General features: G+C 36.5%; 1 protein-coding gene across 3 annotated transcripts in view; it reads right to left on the reverse strand.

Moving 5' to 3' along the window:
* Positions 1-3,620: 3,620 nt before the first annotated feature.
* LOC131048855 (origin of replication complex subunit 4) overlaps positions 3,621-15,929 on the reverse strand; it is a 252,659-nt gene continuing 240,350 nt past the window's right edge. For 2 of the 3 annotated variants that reach the window (XM_057982932.2, XM_057982930.2), the window contains 3 exons: positions 4,406-4,549; positions 4,234-4,302; positions 3,621-3,991 (listed from right to left, as the gene is read on the reverse strand). In XM_057982932.2, the coding sequence (XP_057838915.2) occupies positions 4,261-4,302; positions 4,406-4,549 (186 nt within the window). In that variant the 3' untranslated portion in view covers positions 3,621-3,991; positions 4,234-4,260. The remainder of the gene's footprint in view (positions 3,992-4,233; positions 4,303-4,405; positions 4,550-15,929) is intronic. The other variant, XM_057982931.2, reaches the window with a different exon arrangement.

Genomic DNA, 15,929 nt, shown 5'->3' on the forward strand with positions numbered 1-15,929 from the left:
CAATTCAAATATATTTTTTAAAATTTTAATTTTTAATGTTTTTTTAGTATAATGATACAAAGTTTAATTTAAATATAAAGATTAGATGTAAATAATTGAATTTAGAAAGAAAAATAAATAAAAAAATTATGCCGACAAAAAACAAAATAGGTACAAATTTAAATGCCTTTGTAAATATAATTTAAAATAAAATAAAATAATTTTAAGATCAATAAAATTACTCCAATTAATATCTCTTAGTATTACTTTAGATACATTAAAGAAATCTAAAATGTCATTAAAGAAATGTAGCCATGCATATTAATACCTAAACTAATGCTTTCCAAGTAAAATGCTATTTTTTTCTATCAGTTCATGGAATAGGGCCTCTAATATAATTATGGCATGAATAAATATAAATATGTTAACTTTTGTAATATGAGATGTACTCTACAAAAATAAGAATAATAATAAACATGATGCTTTCTCAAATTAATGTGACATTCAATTTTCAATTTGTATATATTATGTTGCGAGACATTCTATAATAATATTGTATAAAATCTTATGTCATGATGATATACATAAAAACTAAAACATAACATATATACATTTTTAAAAATTGTAATTAGAAAATTAGAAAACAATCAACATTAATTAATATAGAAATAAAAAATACAAATAAAAAATAAATAAATTTTTTATAGATAAAATACAATCTATTCTATTAACCATAGTGAAAAAAAAAAAAAAACCTTTTTTCCTCGTACTATTGTCCTTCCAAACCTACAAATCCAAGAGTAAACAAAAACTTAGAAGCCATAAATTTTACTTCCTATCAATTGGGCTTCATAAACTATTATTTTGCACTCCAACCAACCAACTAATTACAAAACTATTTTTGTTCATACCTAAAAATATCTAATAACCGACATTATCTTGGAAGCCATAAATTTCACTTTCTATCAACTAGCTTCACAAACTATTATTTTTGGATTCCAACCAACCAACTAGTTACAAAAACTATCTTCATACCTAAAAAATTCTAATAGCAGACATTATCTTGAGGAACTAATTATGCAGTCATAAATAATCAAATATATAAGAGGCACATCTCCCCATGAGCTTCTTTTTGCATAGTTGCTTTTGACCCCTACTATATAATAAATACAAAGTTAATTACCTATGAATGAGGTACAATCAACCTATATTCTCCTCATCGAACTTCAATAGTCAATTGATCCCCCATTCCCAAAATTTTCTTCAAAAATGTCTCTCTGTTCAAAGTATTTTGGTGATGGAATTCACAATTAGTGTTCTTGGAGGAGAATTAAAGTGAACATATTTCCACTAAAGCTCCCAAATCTTAGAATTTGAATAAGTTTGCAACAAGAAGAATACCACTACCCAAGCCAACCACCTCCAAAACCTTGTCCATATCCCAAAGAATTGCTTCTTTATTAAAGCCTTGCAAAGAGCTTTCACTAATTCCATTGATTCCCCAATATTGAGTAGTGACGCCAAAACATAGAGGAAACATCAATATTTACCCTGTATTTATTATTCGTCGATAACTTTTCTCTCGTCACCCGCTTCACAACAAAAAGAATGAACTCATGGTGGGTTTTGAAGATGTTGAGCCATTTCTCTGATATGGCTCCCAAAAAGACCATTTGATGATGCATGATTGTCAAGCATATAGGTCTATCTATATTTGTAGGTCAAAAAATTCTCAAGCCACAAAACGAATGTGAAGAAATGTTGAGTCTCCCATATTATAACCACCTCCCTTGTCATAACACAAGTCGAAGGGGCCTGAAATAAGAGCAAAGGAGAGGAAAACTCATAAGCATGTCCTTCAGCTTGAAAGCATTAACACCAACGCATTCGAAAAATGATTAGACAATGAGGTTTTTTCTCAGGTCGAGTGATACTTCTCTATGTCATGATGAGATGTCACTTTGCCAATCTGCTCAACTCGACAAGTTAGTCTACCCCTAAGTTGGCTTTGTGATACAAATAGATTGCAATGTGGTCTTTGAACTTAGTAAGGAACATACCACATCTAATAAGGCCTTGAGCCTCCACCCATGCAAGTGTTTTTTCCTTAGTTGAATCCTCTTTGATTTCGACGATACGAAGTTATAACTTCAAACATAATTGCAAGTTTATAATAAGTGCATTCAATTATGTTTTCTTATTTATTTGTTTTCTTATTTCCTCTAGAGGCACCATCAAAGTTGATTTTGAACCACCTATATTCGCCATTTGATCTCTTTAAACTTCAACAAAGTTTCAATACCTTCAATCTCATTAACAAGAAAATATATACTTTTATTTTACATTAAATATATACACTCTTAACAATTTTTTATAATGATAAAAAAAGCAAATTTATTTATTAATATAAAGACATCAAAATTTTAAAATACATTATTACCAACAAATAAAACTATTAAATATAGAATATAATGTTTCCTTACACTTTCAAAATCAAAACAAAAAAAATACTAAATTTCAACGTTTATCCCATTTCATTACAAAATGGATTTACAAGAGCTAAGCTATTTAACTAGAAAATTAAGAAAACTCTTTTTGGGCTCTAGTGGTTCAAGTGATACTATACATATGTGAAGTATGGGGTAGCAATGGATGGAGATAGAAAGATTACAAAAACATTTAATCACAACTAGCCTCAAGATTAAATCATCTATTCCATATAAGATTGTTCTAGCAAAGGTTGAGGCCTTCTTGTTGAGGCAGCTGCTTTGTTTTGGTTTTTAAGTTATCTCAGAAGATTATAGAACATGGAGATACATCGCTGGCCAAAAATGGAGCTGAAGAGAAATTAGACAGAAGGAAGAGCATGTGGATAAAACAAAACACCAAATGCATGAATAAGTTGGGTATTAGCATAAAAGAATGCCCAAATGAAAACGGAGACCTAGCGAAGGATGGGGCTTTTCCTATTGAGGTGGCGACTATGTTTTGGTTGTTAAGTTATCTAAGAAGATTACAGAACATGGAGACACGTCACTGGCCAAAAATGGAGTTGAAGAAAAATTAGACAAAAGGAAGAGCACATGGATAAAACAAAACATCAAATGGATGAATAAGCGGGGTATTAACATAAAAGAATGCCCAAATAAGAATGGAGAAATTAAAAAGTACATGCAAAGAAAATTCAAAGAAAGCATGTGGAAAGGGCAATTTGAGAGGAAAAAGGAATACTATATCAGACATTCAATCTCACATATGACCATCCACAAAAAACTAGATAGGAATGAAAATAAAATGGAAAACACAAATATGCATCAACTTAGATGTGAGACCGGAAGATGGATGATACCAAAAGAGGGTGGGTAGGCAGAAGGTGTAGTTAATGCACTCAAGAAGTGGTAGAGACAAAATGGCATTACATCATGGAGTGTTTAGCTTATCGGATCGACTTTTACTAAGACACTAGATGTGAACAACTTGAGCAATTTGTTTGAAGAAGAAATGATAACAAGAGTTGCAGATTTCTGATCAAGAAACATTGTAGAAGATCCAAGATGCAGAAGGAAAAGGAGATTTGGGCTCTGCATGCTTCACTATTTGCTGACTATCCGTGGGTCCCATAAACTGTTTGGCCTCATGAATGTTATTTAAAATATTCGTTCATTCATTAAAATTTATCTGACGGTTTGTCCCATAGGCTTTTGTTAGTCTCGTAGACGTTAAAATTTATTCTTCTTACTCTTCTTCTTCTTCATTCATTCATTCATTAAGAACAAAACATGGAGCAAATAACAATGATATTTAGTACATGTAGTCTCAACCGCATAGTTTCGTTTCCTTCAAAAATTGATGCACTTCTTTGCTTCCATTGCCTCAATAAGCACTCAAGAACCATTGAGCCTGTTTCTCATCCAAGTTCTTCTAGAAGGGTCGCTTCCATTACAATGAATTAGCTTCTCATGTGGTGCGCGAAAACATTTTGAAAAAGACTTCCAAGTTCAATTCACGGTCCCTAAAAAGGAAAAATCAGGTAATCCAATCAGAATCTTGTACGATATAATCCTTTAAAGTGCCACAAAAACAAGGTGAATATAAGGGTGGAGAAAATTTCATTATTTAGTTAACCATAAACTCAATTGATAGTCAAAGAAATTTACCTGTATTTCATCACAACATAACTTTTATTTTAGAAAGAAAAATTAGTCAACAAATAACTTATGTAGCATTTGCACCATCTAAGTAAAACATGCTGACCTATGGATAAATGCGAATGTATAGATTTCATTTGAACTTCTCATGATCAAACCATTGACGTAAGACAACCTAACAGGTACGAAAAACAGATTGCAGTTAGAGGGTCACCCACAAAGATAGCATGCAATTTAAACTAATAATTTAAAAGGCGAAGGATGAAACAGAAGTGTACCGGACAGACGGGACTTGTTTTCAATCCTTCGTTAAGTTCATGAGAAGCAACAAGTAATTTCACCGGTCGGAATTCCAATGCAATGTTTTGCCCCCTCTTATCTATAAAAGCTATTAACTGACGTTCCAATAAGTGCTCAAATGCCTGCAAACAAAGGATGCACATTAAAAGCGTGATTATCAAAGCCACCATTAAACTTAACATTTTACTATGCATAAGTTCTAGGCTTACATCATGTTTCCATGCTGCTTAAATTTAAGTATATTTTCTGCTTAAATTTAAGCAGTTATAAGCAGTTACAGTGTGTTCATGGAAAATTAAAATTGTAGAAAAAGGTTAATATAGAATCTTTTCATATTTTTGTGAAGCAGCTATTGTTTAGGAAATGAAAATAGGATGTTAAAAAAAGGGGGCTGAAAATAAGCAGCAACTGTTTATTGAAAAAAAGGTCGATTGTCCATAAATTTCTTTCCCTCTTTTATTTGCCACCAAATTTTCCACCTTTCATTTACCAACAAAATTTCTTTCCAAATTTTATGTGAAAAATTAGTATAAATACTGGTAGCAGCAAAATTAAAATGATTGCTTAAAAATAACCAGAAAAATTAGCAGCTGCGTGAGGCCACCAGCTCCACAAATTACACCTAAAAAATTTGAGAAATGATGGCTAGCCAAAATAATTTAAGCAGCTGCATGAGGTCTTATCCTTCAACTCCATAAAAACGGTTCTATCTCCAGAAGGACACTAACACCATAATCAATTCAAACTGTGTGTGCTGATAAATGAAGTCGCTAAAAAAAATTTCCAATTGTTATTTGCTTCAAAGCATGTTCCTTGTCATTAGAAATGTGATAAAAATAGCAGCTAAGTTGTGTGCCGTTATCCAATACCAAAATTTACAAATGGTTGCCAAATCCGTAAACGTCATTTACAATAAATGATTATAGTCACCAAAATTTACTAGAAATACAATTAAATCTGTTCTGAGTGGGAGGTATGACTGAGCCGTTTGGCATATCACTCAAATCATTTTCAAAAGTACAACATCAAATTTTATACACGGCAAGGTCAAACGCTCCAAGCCAGGAGTAATAAAGTGTTAGAAATTGCTCTTATCACAAAAACTGATATTATAATTAAATCCTTGCATCTAAAAATTAACGTAAAACAATCCTATAATAGAATATTTATAACTTCTTGATGATTATCTCCATTTATAAATGTTAATTCTCTCAATCCATCAAATCAGAAATTTTCTATGATAAACTGCATGCAAAAATGTTTTGACAAAATGTTTGCAAGCTAAAAAACCAAAATATTATAAGTTTGCAAACAAAACTTCTTGGGGTTATTGTAATTGTGAAGGGAAAATAAAGGATTCAAAATTTATTTCTAAAATCCTCATTAAGTCCATAGAGATGGTGGGTCCTAAAAATGTTGTCCAAGTCATTAACGACAGAGAAAATTTGCATGGCAGCAAGTACTTTGGTTGAGGAAAAGTATGCGCATATTTTTTGGACATCATATACTATACACTCCCTTAACTTCATGATACAACCAATTCGCACTCAAATAGTGTGGGTGAAAGCTAAAAAAAATGAGGGTAAGGAGACTCAAATGTTTTTGAAAAACCATCATATGTCACAAGGCATTTTTAAGAATTTCTTGAATCTAAAATGTTGAAGGTAAAATTAATATATTTTATGCTTAGAATTAATTTATGTCATGTTTACTTATATTTTAATGTGTTATTAACTTATTTTTAACATAACATTAGGTTGAAACACAAATTTGCATCACACAAAATCATTTTAAAACAACTTGTGAAGGTGTGAGAAACATTGGGTGCCATAATCATTAGCCACCAATGGAGCATTTGGAAGCAATCAAATGCAAAGAGCTCCAAGGTCACGTCATTGATCCTAGATGATACTTGGTGGGCTCATGTGGACGTCTATGCATCCCCTACCCCAGAAGCCCTGTTTCCCACAAGGGATGTTTCAAGGACGTGGGGACGCCTATGAAATAACCCCTCCTCACCCCCTTTCTGTGCCTATTTTGGGAAACATTTCGTAAATTTTTCAGTTTGGTCAAGGGACATCAGAGGACAGCTAGTCGTCCTTGGGACAGCTAGGGGATGTCTAGAAATCTTTTGACCATCCTGAGGACGGCTAGCCATCCTTTATGGCCCAACAGTATTTGGCATGATTTTTGTTTAAACACATTTTTAAATTAAAAAAGGGGTGGGCGGGCATCCAACACCATTTCACCTATCAAAACAAGAAAAAAGAAAAAACTCTCATTTTAACATTTGCAAACTTGTGTTGAAGAGCAATAGTTGAAATAGAGAACAGCAATTGAAAGAGGGGAGAACAACAGTTGAAAGTGTTAGACACAAATGTACCACTATGTGAGTATACCGGTTATCAGATCTAACTCAATGCAAACTTACCGATTAGAGGGGAGACCAACACAAATGCAATCACACACAAAAGAGACATCACATAACACCAGCATATACAAGGAAAACCCAAGATGGGAAAAACCTCGGTGAGAAATCCTGTTGGAGTCTATTGCTCCAATCCAGCCTCACAATGAATCTCTGATTACAATGTATAGGGCACTGTTGTGACGTTTTCACACATCGCCCCATTGCAAATGGGGACCCTTGCTTTTTTGCTTTTTAGGGTTTGTTTTTTTTGGTCTTTTAGGGTTTTGTTAGCTAGCCTTTGCATTTTGAGTGTCGCCCAGGAGATCAATAGGATAGCAAGTCCGGCTTGAGTGATGTCTTAATTCTGAAATTTGGCTAAGTCTGGAATGTCCTGATCCTGAATTTGACTAAGTCTGGAAACTAAAAAACCTCAAAAAACTAGATTTTGCAATATAACTCCTGGAGGTCTGAAACCACTCTCAAACATCCTGAAAGTATATATGGAATATAACTTAAAGTATAAGAAACTTTCTTATACTTAAATGTTATATTCCATTAAAATTGTCCTGATAGAGAGTTCGAAAAGTCAAATTTCGCTCCTGTCCTTCACTGAGGACCCAGAGCGAATTTCGCTCCTGTCCTTCTCCAAGGGACCAAGGCAAAGCGCTCCTGTCCCTCACCAAGGGACCAGGGCGAAAATACTTATTTGAGCCATTCCTGGCCTTGTTTGGTTAAATTGAGACATCAAAAGCATGGTGAAGGACGAAATGAGCATGATAGAGCATCCAGACTTGATCAAAAACAATGAAATGATGGAGTATTTGTCTAGAAAGGTAAATTCACTCCTGTCCCTCACCAAGGGACCAGAGCGATTTTATTCATATACACATTTTTAGACCTTGTTTGGACTCGAACTTTTATTCATGGCGTGTAAAGAGATGATATTTTCCTCAGCGAAGGAAATTTGAAGTGAAAAGTAAAAAGATTTGGCCCTAAGAGCAAAAATCGCTCCTGTCCCTCACTGAAGGACCAGAGCTTGAATTCCAATTTCGCATTATCCTTGCAAGATTTAAGTGGTTTCGCGATTTGAGGAGGTCAAGGGAAGTATGTTTTGCCCGTTGAATATAACTTAAGTACGCCACAATGAAGAAAATCGGCCTAAGTAACAAAATCGCTCCTGTCCCTCTCCAAGGGACCAAGGTGACTGGCTAGGGCGCTCCTGTCCCTCTCCAAGGGACCAGAGCGATTTTCCCTCAAGACAAGATTCGGGCAAGAGAAAAACAAGTTTTACGTTTGAGGTGGGTGAAGGAAGACGCAATCGATCCGTTGAAGATAATTTTCGAAGCTAGCAAAGGACGAATTGGCTTGTAATTGCAAAAGTGCTCCCGTCCCTCACTGAAGGACCGGAGCTTGAATTTCAAATTTGCACTGTTCTTGCAGGATCAAGACAATTTTATGATTTGAAGAGACCAAGGAAAACATGATTTATCCATTGAATATAATTTGGAAGGCTAACAAAGGACGGATAAGCTTGGATTTGCAAAATAGCTTCTGTCCCTCACCAAGGGACCAGGGCGAAAATGCTTTAAAGTGCACTCATTTCAAAGATCGAATAAATTGAACTCGAAATTCTAAGTAAAAATGCCATCTTGGACGTCAAAAATGAGGTCTTGGACGTAAAAAACAAGAAGTGTGAGGTCTAGAATGAGATCGCTCCTGTCCCTCACCAAGGGACCAGAGCGATCTTGTTAATAGCCATTATTTTTCATGATTGGGCGCCAAATATCCTTCAAATTACATTAAATGCCAGATTCGATAAAACCTTGAAATATTTTTGGCATTTAATAAAAGCGCATGGTATTTAATAATTAATTTTGAGCCTAAAAAAATCGAATTTTTTAATTATAAAGGCATTTAAAATTAATTATTATTATTTTTAAAAAATAAAATAAAATTGGAGCGCTTGGGGTATTATTTAATGTTTTTATCAAGTCGGCCTCTTCTTTTATTAATTTTTATTTATCTTTTGGCCTATTTTTCCAAGTCGGCCCATGGAAATAAAATAGTGAGCGCTCTATATATTTGAGGCATATTTTTCATTATTCAAATCATTCACTCATCATTTCAAGTGCGATTTGGAAGAGCAATTTGAAGGAGCGAATTTCTACCAGGAGTGGAGACTAAGAAGGGCGAAATTCATATTGAAGGCTATGGGAGAGGCGAATTTCTTGCTACATTTGAAGGCGAATTTCCAGATCTTGAAGAAGCTAGCTAATGGAGGCGCAATTTTATCCAAGGGAGAGCTTTGATCTACACTTTGCCTAGCCAAAATTCATCTATTTTTTAGAGTTAATTCTCAAGAAGAGGTATGGCAAAATCATCTTGACACCCTTATTTAAGGTTTGATTTTTTTAAGCATTTTTGGGAAAAATCTAAGTATTACATGGTTAATTAGGAAATGATAACTCAAGATTTATCATGAAGTTTCCTAATTAAAATCTTGAATATTCCTTTTAAAGTTTAATTTTTAGATTTCAAGATATATTACTAATTTTGAAATGTTGTGTAGGTATCAAGATGGCGACTCCAAGCTCGAAAGATCTACGAGTCGGAAGACTCTCCTCAAGGAAAATCAAGCCAGATCAAGGACGGTCAAGCAAGGACAAGGGCGACCTCCTCCAGCCTAGCATCGACAAGGACGGCCTTCTTTGGACTAACGTCATCAAGGGCGACCTTCTCCAATCCAGTATTACAAGGCGAGGTACATCATCATCCTACAAATCAAGGATACAAGAAGTCAAAGCAAAAAGTCCGTTGAAAAAGCAAATAGTTCCAGAAGAATTAATTAAGGCTAACTTCTCAACGTTACCAAATTGAGCATCAACCAAGTGTCAGACGAGGTGGCATCCCAGTCATCACTCCTCCAGTCGGATTGATCCACCTTAGCATGTCCAGATTCGATGTACCTAACTCATGGGAGGTGGCACAAACTCCGATGTACCTACCTCGGCTATTCATTTGTGGAATTTTTCCAGAGAGGACATGTGTCCAAGCAATACAATTATTTCATTGGTCAAGCATTAAATGTTATGTAATGGTTGTAACAAACCCTAATTAGGGTTTTCATTGTAAAATCTTGGCCATTGATCTCGAATTGATCTAAGCCATCGAATTGTATTGAGGGCACTATATAAGCCCTAGCATTTCATTTTGTAAAGGGAATTAGCAATAAATTAGAGATAGTATGTAAATAGTTGAAGCAGTTAGAAGATAGAAAGTAGTTAGAAGGGGAAATAGAATAGTAACTAGAGTAGAGTAGAGAGAGAAGGCAAAGATTGTTGCCAAGAGGTTGTTGTAAAAGACTTGTAACTTCATTGAAGAAATGGTGAAATTTATGGGTCGATTCGACAATTTGCATGGTCTTTATACTTCTCATATTTGATTTCATGTTATTAGATGAGTGGAAGAAATATGCTTGATTGATGGTGAAATTCGCATATCCATACTACTAGCAATTTGTTGATTGTAGACTTGCCTTGTGTAGTCAACTGGAATCGTTCAGCTTAAGCTTAACTTCAATTGTCGCTTCTTCATTGATATACATCAACCTGATGGTGTCTATGCCTGCAGTGATGATTTGAACATCCTAAAGCTTCCCTTCGAAGATCGCACTAGCCTTATGGAGATGGTCCTGCGATGTCAAAACAAGACCTAGTTAGAGTTTCATCAAAGATCAATCATTGCTCCTACATTCTTAGTGTTAGGATTAGATCCTTTCCTCACCCTCCTCTTTTTTCCTTTTTTTTCAAGTCAAAGTTAGTAAAATCCTGTGTCCAGCAATATTCAAAGCAAATCAGAAGTTCAGGCATCAAATGTAAGTCCCCTTGTGATTCCAGCAAATCACATCATACCACAGAGAGCTTATCCACACGTAGAGACCCTACTTAAAAGAACATTGAAGTCACCCTAACTGATCCTTCTTGCGATATCTTCAGCAGTTAGAGATTTTACTCAAGAGAGGATAAGGTACCTTTAGGTATTTTATTCTATGTTTGATAGTGTACAAAATACACGTCAACAGGCACCAACCCCTGATTTAGGGCACCAACCCCTACACCGAGCTACAACTCAATGAATACAAAACATAATCATTTACAAATTAATAACCTTGTTACAAATGGATTTTGTAACACTTTTGCAAATCTCTCTGCTGGATCTTCTATCCAGTTCACTGCCGGTTCTCTGCTAACCCTCACACTTTTGCAACCTTACTCTCCGCTGCACTCTTGCCAGTCCACCCTCTTCTCCTTCTCTGCCAGTTCTGCTTTCTGTCGATTCTCTTTTCTTTCTGCCATAAGCTGCTATCCACCACCAGTCTTGGTAACTTAGTCAGATGTCTACCATATGATTCTTGTCAGTCCTCAACTTGCCTTCTCTATAATCTTTTGCAACTCTTGTCTACCGGTTGCCTCACTGTTGTCGATTGAGCTCTTCAACCCGTTTCTCACTCACACACTCAATCTCCTTTCTGATTCTTGTTGAGTACTTGACTGATTTGCTCTCTCATGCAGCAACAACACTATCATTCAGCAGCAACCTCCATCGATTTTGGCTTGCTTATTTATAAACTTGTTTTCCCGCCAAAAGCCAATTCAAATTTAGGGCGGTTAGGGTTTTTCTTCTACCAACCAAATCTGCATCCAATCTGATCTGATCCGCCTTGGATCGCACACCTGCTTTGGAGGGATAAGCCATCACACGTTTTCCATCTGTCCAAAGTATGTTTGCCAAGAATAGCAAACCTGACCTTATTTTCTGGCCTTGAAATCTATTGACACGTTCATGACCCAGTTGTTTCCTTCTCAAGATTCTCCTGCAATCTGATTTCCTTGCTTTGATCCTAGCGCCAACAACTCCCTGATCTCCTTCTATCATTCATTCTTCCTCGAGCTGCAATCCTCTAATCTGATCCGCAAATCACGGGCTCCATATTAAATGCTCAACTGTAAAAACACCTACCATGCATCGATGATATAAACACCTTCACCGACTTCTGCCTTCTTGCCACTTGGCACCTGCGTATTGCATATGTCGGCATCCAACTCAACATTCAACTTACCGACATTGGGTCGGTTCACACTTGATCATCCAACAAACCCTCTTGACGGTACAAACCCTTACCGGTTTAACCTTGCACTCTGCTTCTCTTCCAGTGGAATACTCAACCAGTCAGCACTCTTGCTAACCTACCTGTTGACGTGTATTTTATACACAATCATACACAGAATAAAATACCCAAAGGCATCTTATCCTCTCTTGAGAAAATAGTCTCTAACTGCTGAAGATCTGCAAAAAGGATCAGTTAGATGGACTCCAAGGTTCTTTTAGTGGGGTCTCCACGTGTGGACAAGCTTTTTTAGTGGTATGATGTGATTTGCTGTTTCCTCCAAGGCGTCTTACGGATTCAAAGCTCGAAGATTTTACTAAACTAAAGGAACTTTCAAAAAAAAAGCAAAAGATAGGGTTTAAGAGGTCTAATCTAGCCTAACCCTATGAATGACTTAGCATGGACGAGATTTGGCAAGACTCAACCAACTTCAATTTTGCCATAAGATAACAACTCAATTGAAATTAGTGCGATCTTCTAAGGTAATAATGATGTTCAATGCATCAAAGACCAAGGACACTACTACGAAGGTACATATCCTAGATACGAAAATGCTTGAAGGTTAAGGACTCAAAATGTTCTCCAGTCGACCACGCAAGGCGTTCCTACAATCAGCAAGAAGCTAGTGGTTTGGATTGTGAATCCTACCAAATATCAAATCCCACACTTAGTCTTTCAAATTAACAAACTACTTTGATTGAGCGTGATTCAAGTACATCCAACAACCATGAAGATAACTTAAGAAATTTGCAACAAAACACCATAACTTCAATATTTTATTGATTTCCAAGTCATCATCTACAACAATTGCTTGAATTTCTCTCTTCAAGACTCAATCTTGCTACAAAATAAAATTGCTTACAACTCTAATCTCTCTTCTCTATTACATCAACTATTACTATTATCTGACTATTAACTATTACCAAATGAAATGAAAAATGGGGGTATAAATAGCATCCCCAGTTACAATGAAAGGTCCAGATTGAAAATAAATCAACGGACAAGATCATGACACCTAAACCCTAATTAGGGTTTGTTACAAATGACCTCCTTTTTACTGAACAATATTAAATGCATAGCCAAATATTAAATTCGGCACAAAAATCTAGGAGGTATCAACCAATGAGAAATAAGATGTCATGTCATCTGTAACAACCTTTCATCTAGAATCTTATTCCCTTTCCAATTCTCTTTCTTAGCATATGCAATGAATTTTGTCACGATTCCTTCGATTTCTGTGATTGGAATCTCGGGAAGATTCTTGATACTCTCTTCTATGGATGACCTAATCGAATGCATCTAGAAGAGCTGCGTCCCAAGTAGGTTCAAGTTCCTTCGTTCTATCAATCAGGAGCATGGTGGCATACATCTGATCATCAACTCGTGGCACTGAATAGCTGGAGGAAAACCGGCCGCCTTAATGATGCCACTCTCTATTATTCTCCGGGCGACAGGTGATGGCTTGCCGATGTAAGGGACCTCTCGGAACTTCTTCGTGCTAAAGTTCCCCAAGTTGGTATCTCCAATGTTGCTCCACTTCGACACGATCTTGGTCTCCACCTCTTCGGTCTTCTGATCTTCTTTCATGAGAGCTGAGCGGCTGGTGGATGCTCCCGCCTTTGGGGTCGCCATACCTCGATAGAGAGCTAACTCTAAAATGCAAAAAGGAAAAGATCGCCTAGGGAAAATTGGAGGAGTAAAATAGTCTTCAATGTGGTCTCCTCAAAATCGACTTCGCCACCTTTGGATTTCAATGTGATCTTCAAGTATCGCCTTTGGCCTTGTCTTAAATGGATCTTCAAATTCGCCCTTGACAAATCGCATCAAATAGATCTTCAAGTTCGCACCACCCTTGATGTATAAAGCGCCACCCTTTGGATGAATGAAATTCGCACCACCTTTGGTCTTCAACGCAATTCGCACTCCACACTTGATGATATACTTCGCATCACCTTCGCTTCTCCTCAAGATCGTATGAAGGATAAAAAATAATGATGTGAAAATGAACATTTCACTCCCCTTATATATAGCGCTCACACCTTTTCATCCCCTAGGCCGACTTGATAAATAAAACCATTTTTAAAAATGATTTTAAATGATTTGCAATAAAATAACAAGGCCGACTTGCTTAATTGAGCGCTCTAAATTCGATTTTATATTAATTAATTAATTAATTATTAATGCCTTGCATTTGCAAATTTCGATTTTTTAATAAAGGCAAAAATAATTAATAAAAGATAACGCCATATTAAATGCTAAATAAAAATGGATTTTCAATTTTTTAATCGATTTAGCATTTAAGGAAATTTAAATTTGTTTATTTGGCGCCAAAATATGAAAATGGAAGGGACGTACCTCATCGCTCTGGTCCCTTGGAGAGGGACAGGAGCGATTCAACATTTTTGTCCTGATTTTGCATTTTTTCACGATCAACTCCTTCATCTCCACGTTAAAAATCGATTATCTTGATAGGTTCTTCGCATTTGATCATCTTGCATGTGTGCTTAAGTGCCTTTTGAGTGTACATCGCCCTGGTCCTTGTCCAAAGGACAAGAGCGATCTTCTTGTTTCCACGTCCATCTTGCATCTTTTAACTTCGATCTTTTATTGTTGGCGAATAACATCCTTTGTTCGTGTCTTTTGCGCTTATTCCATTTGCTCGCATGAAGTTTTGGGCGTATTAAAGGGATCATCGCCCTTGTCCCTTGGAGAGGGACAGGAGCGATCCATGTTTTCTCCTTGACCTTGTCAACTTTAAACCTTGATCTTCGTTGTGATGTCCTTCAAACGTCGTCCTTCACCTTACCTAACCTCGCCTAGCTTGGATCTTGAAGGAAAATGAGTGCTTTCGATAGTATCGCCTTGGTCCTTGTCCAAAGGACAGGAGCGATGGGAGCTTTTCACCTTGATTGGCAATGTTTGGACGTTGAAAAACTCTTGCATTTATCTTCAAACGATGCCTTGGACCATGCATTACCTTATGAAATCTTGTTCTTACGTAAATCTTGCACAAAATGACCAATGCATCTAACATCGCCCTGGTCCCTTGGAGAGGGACAGGAGCGATCTATGTCCTAGGATGCGAATTTCATCATTGTGACGACCTTTTAATGTTTGTGCTTGCTAAAGACGCCTTGAAATGTCCCTCGCCACCTTGTATTGACTTGGATCGACCTTGAACTTGCATAGGAAGTAACATCACCATTGTATCGCCCTGGTCCCTTGGAGAGGGACAGGAGCGATCCTCCTTTTGTAGCCTTTATCTCACTTTGTCAGGTTCCAAGTCTATATTCAACGGATTCGTCTTTCTTCACTCCATTCGTTCATGCCTTAACATCATCTGTAACTTTGCAAGAAAATCATTTATATCAAAAATCGCTCTGGTCCCTTCCTGAGGGACAGGAGCGAACTAGACATTTAGGACCTTTGTGGACGTCCAAAAAATCTTCAATTTGTATTCAATGCGTCCATCTCATGTTTTCCCTTGTTTTTGAACGTAAACTTGCCTTGACATTTGCCTGGATTCTGTCTAATGAAGGAAATCGCTCTGGTCCCTTGGAGAGGGACAGGAGCTACAAGGTACCTCGCCCTGGTCCCTTGGAGAGGGACAGGAGCGATTTGGTCATTCTAGGTCATTCTCCTTCACCTTTGGCATTTCAAATTATATTCATTTGGTAAAGCACCTTCCTTTGGACCCTTTCAAATTGTTAAGTCATCGAAATCTTGCAAGGACAAGGCGAAATTTGATTTGTAGCTCCGGTCCTTCACTGAGGGACAGGAGCGATTTTCCTCCTGGAGGCATTTCTGTGCTCATGAAAATCTTCAATTTATATTCAATGGAAAGATATCGTCGTTCTCCATCACTTCCAACTTGAAATTTGTCTGGACTCTGCAGGGATGATGAGATATTTGAAAATGAGCTCCC

The sequence above is a fragment of the Cryptomeria japonica genome, chromosome 1 (genome assembly GCF_030272615.1).
Source record: "Cryptomeria japonica chromosome 1, Sugi_1.0, whole genome shotgun sequence".
NCBI lineage: Eukaryota > Viridiplantae > Streptophyta > Pinopsida > Cupressales > Cupressaceae > Cryptomeria > Cryptomeria japonica.